The sequence below is a fragment of the Hylobates moloch genome, unplaced genomic scaffold (genome assembly GCF_009828535.3).
Source record: "Hylobates moloch isolate HMO894 unplaced genomic scaffold, HMol_V3 SCAFFOLD_41, whole genome shotgun sequence".
NCBI classification, from domain to species: Eukaryota; Metazoa; Chordata; class Mammalia; order Primates; family Hylobatidae; genus Hylobates; species Hylobates moloch.
This window is the reverse complement of record NW_026652316.1, coordinates 104,651-112,463: the sequence shown is the minus strand read 5'-3', so window position 1 is coordinate 112,463 and position 7,813 is coordinate 104,651. Positions and strand designations below refer to the sequence as shown.

The following is a 7,813-nucleotide window of genomic DNA, read 5'->3' as shown; positions in this document are numbered from 1 at the left end:
CTCTGACCTCAGCTTAACTCACAGAGCTGAGCTGAGCGTCAGCTAAGGGGCCTCGGAGCTGCAAAAGGGGCCCAAATATTACCAGCGTCTCTCCATCCCCCAAACATGCTCCCACTGGCCGGACTTCCCTCTCGTCAGGTCACCAAAGCGAACGACACTACCCACCTCCCTCCCTCCCCCACCATAACCCAAACGAATCACACGAGAAGGGCCGTTGATACTATGAGCTTTTAATTGGCATCTTCCTCCTTATATTTGAGGAAGAAATGAGGACGCCCCACAAGGACCTTCTTCAGCTTGGAGGGGCAGGGACAGAATAGGGCAGAGGAGGGTAGTGGGGGCAGATGCAGAGCTGACAGTGGGGTTTCCCAATCCTCTCTCTAGCGGCCGGAGGGCCAGGATCACACAGGAAGTCTGGAAACACACAAAAAAAATCACCGACCAGCTGCCACATCCTTTGCCCAGGTCTCACAGAGAGCCTCCCTCCAGGTTCCCGTGGGCTCCCGAGGCCGCCACCAGATGGGAGCATCGAGCAATGTTCCTTTTCCTTCTCCAGCCACCTCCCTCCTCTCTCAGTCTTTTACTACCCCCTTCCCTGCCTGCTTTTTCATCTTCCTTCATTTCTCCTGCTACCAAACAGATCCCGGGGCTTTTGTCTGCTCTATGTCCAAGGAAGCCAGTGGCATATGAAAGCACACCATCCGTCAGATAGAAACTCCAGACAGTTGTGAGTCCAGCAGAGGGGTGTGTCTGGGGGCCCTGGGATGAGGGCATCTGCGTTGGGGCTCTAAGAGCTGGGCAGTGACTAACATCTCTCTGTGGTCCTGGCACCCAGTAAGCATTCAGAGAACGTCCACTGAGTTGAACTGAACTAGATCGACAAACCAATGCAGCCAAGGAGAAGAAATATGTATTCTGCTGGTGCCGTAGTGGCCTCAGAGGCAAGCCGACCACCACCCAAAGGCACCCGTTCCAGCAGCTTCCATTCAGGGCAAGTCACGTGCTGGGCTGGATTCTGCCTCCAGCTTGCTACTGCCCATGCCCCTAACCCCAAGTGGCCTCTGCTCACAGCAATCGAGAAGGCTGTGGGAAAGGTGTCCCATGAGTCCCTGGGCCCTCCTATCTCTCGCCACCTACCCCCTTTGCAAGCCAATCCATTCAACTGTTCCTGTGACCAGCACACAGCGGCCATCTCTTAAACCCTTGCTGGGAGACTGGCTAGGGGAGGGTGGCTGGGAGAGCCAGGGGTGTGGGGCCAGTGAGGGGGGGAGGAGAGTGTCTGAGCGAGCTGGTGGTCCCGAATAACTTCCGTGCGCCCGCTGACTTCTCCTTTTGTCCCCCTCAGCTAAAAAGGATATGAACCCTTTATTGAACCCAAAGAATAGACGCTGATCTGAGACCCTCTGTGGCTTTTTCTCTGACACGTCGGTTGATGTTTCCCTGCTGTCCCAAGCCTGTCTAATCTGACCTCGCCCAGTTTGCTGAGAGGCATTGGGGTGGATAGGTGGAAGAAGGCCAGGGAGGGGGCCAGGGAGGGGTGGGGGGCTTCAGTGCAAGCCAAGAAACTCCTTGAGGACGTCACAGGTCTTCTTGTGCATGACCTCGCGAAGCTTCCTGACCCGGCGGGCACTCGACGCGCCCACAAAGCTATCGGGGCGCAGCATGGCCATGCCGCCCTCCACCTCCCCCATAATGATGAGCGGCGTCTCGCTCACGGTCACGTTGGGGCAGGGGCATGCCCAGTCCACGTGAAGCAGGGTGACCTCCAACGGCTCCCGGCCCAGGAACTCGAGGCCCATTTTCTCGTCCTTTAAGACCTCTTCCACAGTCACCAGGGCGCGGCCCGAGTCAGGCTCCTCGGTCAGCTCAGAGACTCGGCCCAGGATGACAAAGTCGCTGCGACAGAAGCTGGTGACGAGCTTCTGCCGAGGCTTGCAGGCCCGACAGCGCTGGTTCCCCCTGGGAAAGGGGCACGACTCCTCGCAGGCCTCACGGCTCTCAAAGTTGTTGCCATTGCCCTCGCAGCCACCATAGACAAAGGGCTGGCACTGGCCCGTCTGGCTGTTGTAAGCCCAGCGAGGCGCGTAGGCTTTGCAGGGCCCCTGCAAGGCGGGCAGGCCGCATGCAGCCAGCGGCCCGTTCATGCAGGCCAGCATGCAGGCCTCATAGGTCTCAAAGTGGTTGAGGTTACGGTGGCAGTGGCCAAAGGTGAAGGTCAGGCAGTTGTTGGCCTGGGCGTCGAAGTGCCAGCGGGTCTGCTCTTCGCCACAGTCCTCGCTGTCTGGGGGCTTCAGGCACTCGGCCGCCGGGAAAGCCGTGCCATTGGGACTGCTCTCTGAGGTGGCTGCAGCCTGACGCCCCCTGACCACCGACAGCGGGAAGTCGGCCCTTAGGACCCCGGCCGCATTCCGGGCTGTGCAGGTGTAGATCCCAGCATCCTGCAGCTGGGCGTTATAGATGACCAGCTGGGCGATGTTGGTGACCACCACATTGCCACGCACATGGTTGGGCCGCATGACCACGTTCTCCCGATCCTCCAGCTGCTTCTCCCAGGTGATCTCAGGCCGGGGCCGGCCCGCCACATCGCAGAGGAAGCTCACCGTCTCACCCATGGTGACCGACTGGTGCACGGGGTTGTTGAGCAGCGCAGGGGCCGCCATGTCCAGCTCAGGGGTCTCTGGGGAGGCTGTGGTGGGGTGTACGGTGGTCTCAGGTGGCGGGGGGCTGGTGTTGGGCCAGGTGAAGTGATAGCGGCAGGTTACTACGGCCAGCGTGATACCTTTGGAGCAGGCCTCGGCGTCCATGTAGCAGCGGTTATAGTAGGTGAGGCCGTCCGAGGCGCAGGTAAAGCTGGGCTCCTTCTCGCAGCGGTCTTTGCACTTACACACGGGCTGGCCGTCCCAGATGTCACACTCCGAGCCCTGCTGCAGACACATGAAGTGGTCACACGTGGCCTCCTTGGGCATGCCCACTGGGCCCTTCTTCCCTTTCACGTCCATGTAGCGGGCCGCCACGCAGCTCTTGGTCCCACATACGTTGGGGCAGCACTTCTCATAGGTCTCACACTCCTGAAAGAGCCAGAGAGAGTGGCCTGAACAGGGAGAAGGAGGCAAGGAGGGGCTCCCTATCCTACCCCATGGTTTGTGGGGAGGAGAACTAACATATACTCATATCTAGTGGGAGCAAAACACTTGAAAATAATAACAAATGCATACGTAGCATCTCCTACATGCCAGGCCCTCGCGTAAGAACTTTGACATCTGTGAGCTTGATACGCTCATCACAAGCCAGAGGTGGGTACAGCCGTTATCTCCACTCTACAGATGATGACTGAGGCACAGAGAGGCTAAGTAACTTTCCCAAGGTCACTCAGCTAGCAGGGAAGGAAGGGGTGGGCCAAAGACTCTAAGAGGAAAAGTTTTCCTACAACCATTTTACAGATGAGACTGCAGAGACTCAGAGAGGTGATGCCCAAGTTCACAGAGATGGGAAGTGGCAGAACAAGGCTCCAAGCTCCCAGTGGAAGGGATCGAGAAATGGCGTTTTTTCTCTCGCGTCATATAGCACATTTGAGGTCTGGCTTGAACAAGTAGGCCTGCCTGTCATCTCTTTCCTAGGGGAGTGAGGATGCCTTGCTGACTGGAAGAGATCACGTCAGACGCTAAGCGGGGAATGCCCCTGGGACTTTATCCGAGGTGATCCACACCTCTCCTCCCCTCAAGGAGACCGACACACACGGGGAACAGAGGCTGTGAGAGGGCCCAGATCGATCCACAGCCAACAGTCAGGGCGGGCGTGATGGGCCCCGCACGCCAGGTCTCAGAGCCACGGGCTGTGCCAGGCCCAGGTGTCAGCTCCGTGTGGGACCTTTCACGGGGAAAGCAACAAGAAAAAAAGTCCCCTTGTGTGGCAAAGGTCAGCAAGGCCGTCAGCGAGGACTTGCCAGGCCGTAATCCCCTCTGATATTCTGTGGAGCCACGTAAAGCATTAGTTTAATTCCTCGAAATTAGCAGCATACTCCTGGAGCCGACACAAACAAGGATTTCACGTGGTGTTTTCGACAATAACACATCGTACCCACTGGGCAGGCAGGCAACGCTCCTAATCCTCCACCAGGTAGTAACTCTGTGAATCACTCCCCGCCAGGGCTGGCCTCTTGTCATTCCAACTTTTATTTCAGCCTCTTTGACATTCCACATCAGCTAAGAGGGGGAAAATATCCCCCCGCCTTGGCTGCATGGAGCCTGCCTGCTTGACTTGCTTACTGTTCTACCCCTTTCGGCTCAGAATGGGGACTTTGTTTTGCAGCCCTTGTTTGGCATAGTCTTCTAGGCCACACCAGGGGAGGCTTTGGGACAGGGATGGCCAGCTCTCAGAGCTGGGTCTAAGGGAGAGAGACCCCGCAGGGAATGCAGAGCAGGAGAGGGAGTGGGAGCAGGAGAACCTTCTCCTTGGCCTGAGCCTCATCCCATTCCCTAAGACATGCAGTACCCGGAGGTCCATGAAAGGCTGGCTCCTTGGGCACCAGAGGGAAGGTACTTCTGGCCACAGGGAACTTAGAGGGGGTCCTTAGAACACTTCTGTGTAAGGGGGCCAGAATGTCCCCAAGGGCTGTCTGGATACCCAGCCCTCCACAGGTGCCTTCTCCCCAAGACACACAAAATCCACCAGAGTCTCACCATCCCCAAGCCCTACCTGGTTTATCAGGCCAGCCTGTGCCTGCAAATGTAGCCAACTAATGGTGTGACCTTGGCCAGGTAGGAGCAGCCGCCATTCCTCCCGACTTCTTATCTTCCTTTCACTTGGCACCACCATTGCCCACTGGGAGCATCTGTCCTGGGAGGCCTAAGAATTGTCCCTGGGCACTATGAGGTTGAGGCCACCCTCTCCAGGTCAGCCCTCTGCTCTCCTGTGGGTAACCAGGCATCTACAGGGGAACCAGTGTCTCTCGTGTTCCCTGGGGATGCCCCAGCCTGGATCTGGAGCCCTGGGAGACTCCGTGCTGCCCTCAGAGCTGGCCAGACTGGGCAGGAAATAGCTCTGCCTGGAGCAGGTGCAGCTCCCACAGCCTGTTGCCCCAGAGGGGGTGGGCAGGAATGGCCCTCGGGAATGACTTGGGAGCTAGAAGAGGACTGGCTCTGCCCTGCGGCAGCGCCCTCTGATACAGAGCAGAAGGCAGGACCAAGGAAGCTGGGAGGCTGAAACATGGTCTCCTTCCTCCCAGGGACACCAGAGATCCATTCAGAGCTGCTCCTGCTTGGCCTGCCATCAGCCTAGCCTGCTCTCAGGCTCAGGGTCCAAACTCCTGAGGAGGTGGCCTGGAGTCCGATGCAACCAAAGCTTTGTTGTTAGACATGGGTTCCAAGCTCATCCCTCACTGGCCATGACACCTGCCTGGCTCTGTGTCCACTCTCTCACCTGTGAATGGGCTGCTGATGCCCACCATGCTGACATGTCATGCCAACACACATGACATGCCTGGCACGGTGCTGGCCCACAGTAGCCCTCAGCACGCATGAAGGAGGAATCCTTGGGCTCCAGTCCCTGATGAACTGGGACATCTCTCCCACCTCTCCTTCCAGGCTTCGGTGTTAATAGACAGGATGGTGCCCTGTTTCTCTCCAGGTGAACGGGGCCTGTGTTCCTTCACCTTCCTGGGCCCTGCAGGGCACTCCTGCATGGTCCCCACCCTGTAGCTCCCACCCCCATCACTCACAGGCTCACATGGTCCATCTCTGGTTTCTGGACCCCACTCACCTGGTCCGTCTCACACACTGGCTTCTGGACCCCACTCACCTGGTCCACCTCGCACTGCAGCTTCTGGACCCCACTCACCTGGTCCACCTCGCACTGCGGCTTCTGGACCCCACTCACCTGGTCCGTCTCACACTGTGGCTTCTGGACCCCACTCACCTGGTCCGTCTCACACTCCCGCTTCTGGACCCCACTCATCTGGTCCATCTCACACTCCCGCTTCTGGACCCCACTCACCTGGTCCATCTCACACTGTGGCTTCTGGACCCCACTCACCTGGTCCATCTCACACTCCCGCACAGTCCCCACCCCATGGCTCCCACCCCCGTCACTCACAGGCTCACGTGGTCCATCTCTGGTCTCTGGACCCCACTCACCTGGTCCGTCTCACACTCCCGCACAGTCCCCACCCCATGGCTCCCACCCCCGTCACTCACAGGCTCACCTGGTCCGTCTCACACTCCCGCCTGCAGGTGCTCTGTGCGTCCACCCAGAGGTTGGGATTCATGTCATTGGGGCAGATGCCGGCGTGGGAATAGCGGATGGGCGGCAGCGCCAGGCTTCGCGGGGGCACCCCGAGCAGTAGCAGCAGCAGCAGCAGCGCTGCCACCTGCTCCCAGCGAGACCAGAACCGGCGACACCTTAGGGCCCACATAGTGCAGGCTGGGGCGGCTAGAGACCTCCCCTGAAACGATGCCGGGGTCTGGAGCCCACCAGGGCCTTCTTCTCAGGGGCTGCAGACACCTGCCCTCCCCACCCCAGCAGGTTTCCTGCTCAGGCTGCTCTGCCGCTGCTGCCTCCACCAAGTCAGCACAGCCTGCCGGGCTGTGCGGCTGCAGATAAAAGAAAGGTCTTTGGAAGGAAGCTCCCTCTCCTGAGTGTGCAGGGAGAGGAGCCACAGCAGGGGCCCGCGCCCGGATTTATATCCTGGGCGCGCCACCCGAGTGGGAGCCAGCTAACCTGATGCCTGTCACAGGCAGGCTGCTGGCGCCTCTGTCCCGTGGCTGATCACAGACTTATTGCAGAAGGGGGAAAAAAAAAAGAAGCTGGAAGCAGTTTAGGCAGCGTATCTGGCACGGTGGGACACCTGCTTGTTTTTGACTCCAGGAGGCCTTTAACCCCTTCAAGGGCCAGAAATGGCATGTGCTTTGCGGGGAGCTGGCTCCAGGACACGCAAGCTCACTCTGAAGGAGGGCTTGTTTCCCTTTCCCCCACCTCCTCGGGGCCGGGCCCCCTCCTCCCCTTTGGCCACCTCTAAAGAACACACAATCGCTTGTTACGAGGAGGGACCTGCAGCCGCCGGGTTAGCATCGCCCGGCTTGATAGCACATTTGAGAGCAAATGACGTGGAAAAACAACAAGTTCACGGCCATTCCAGGACGGGCCTGCGCTGTGCCCTGTAAGCCGACTCCCGCTCCGGCCCTGGCCCTTTGTGGGAGGTGTGCGCCGGGACAGCTCCGTACCTCTGTGTCCAGGGCAGTTTGCGTCTTAAGTTCCAACTTCGGTTAATTTTCCCCAAATCATTCCAGAGACACATACCAGATATGCTCTGGCTCCCCCGGCGGCTGGGACGGATCACATTCCTCCCTCTTCCATCCACACACCAAGAAAACCCCCGCGGTCACAGTGTCTCAGGGTTGTGCCAGAGTCCGGCTGCCCTCGCCGACAACCACCGTGGCTGCTCTTCAGTGAGCTCCTTCCGACTGCCAGCCTTGTCTGGCTTCCCCCACTTCCCCAAGGAGAAGGTCTGTGGTCGAAGAGGGCAAGCGACTTGTCCAAGGTCACACACAGTGAGCAGTCCTGGTGGTACCAGCTGCCAGAGGCACTGGGCTCTTCACACGTGTGGCTTCTGTGAACGCATCGTCTCATTTAATCCTCACAACAGACTGCACCTCCATTTCAGATCGGAGGAAAGGCCGCACAGAGAGGCTAAGCAAGCTGCCCATGTCGCACAGCTACCCCACCACGGTACAGGAAACAGGGACACCAGCTTGCTGGGTGTGGGCAGGGGCCTTTTAAAACCACCCCTCCCCCATCCATCTGTCAGAACTGCTGTCAA

The 7,813-nt window shown here is 58.8% G+C and overlaps 1 protein-coding gene across 3 annotated transcripts; it reads right to left on the bottom strand.

Moving 5' to 3' along the window:
• Positions 1–1,116: 1,116 nt before the first annotated feature.
• Positions 1,117–7,418, bottom strand: LOC116463556 (WAP, Kazal, immunoglobulin, Kunitz and NTR domain-containing protein 2). 3 transcript variants are annotated; one of them, XM_058434720.1, is made up of 3 exons: positions 6,200–6,557; positions 3,036–3,068; positions 1,117–2,924 (listed from the first exon to the last, which is right to left on the bottom strand). In XM_058434720.1, the coding sequence occupies exons 1-3, from the start codon at positions 6,407–6,409 to the stop codon at positions 1,548–1,550; spliced, it is 1,620 nt and encodes a 539-aa protein (XP_058290703.1). In that variant the 5' UTR covers positions 6,410–6,557; the 3' UTR covers positions 1,117–1,547. The 3 variants fall into 3 exon arrangements, with proteins under 3 accessions (XP_058290703.1, XP_032002605.1, XP_032002604.1); XM_032146714.2 differs by lacking the exon at positions 6,200–6,557 and adding an exon at positions 7,294–7,418 and having other exon boundaries at positions 1,117–3,068; XM_032146713.2 differs by having other exon boundaries at positions 1,117–3,068.
• Between the last annotated feature and the right edge of the window lie 395 nt (positions 7,419–7,813).

Coding starts and splice junctions, on each gene's coding strand:
- LOC116463556 (XM_032146713.2), bottom strand. CDS start 6,409: ATGTGGGCCCTAAGGTGTCGCCGGTTCTGGTCTCGCTGGGAGCAGGTG. Junction 3,069..6,199: donor GGGAGTGTGAGACGGACCAG/GTGAGCCTGTGA, acceptor TGGCTCTTTCAG/GAGTGTGAGACCTATGAGAA.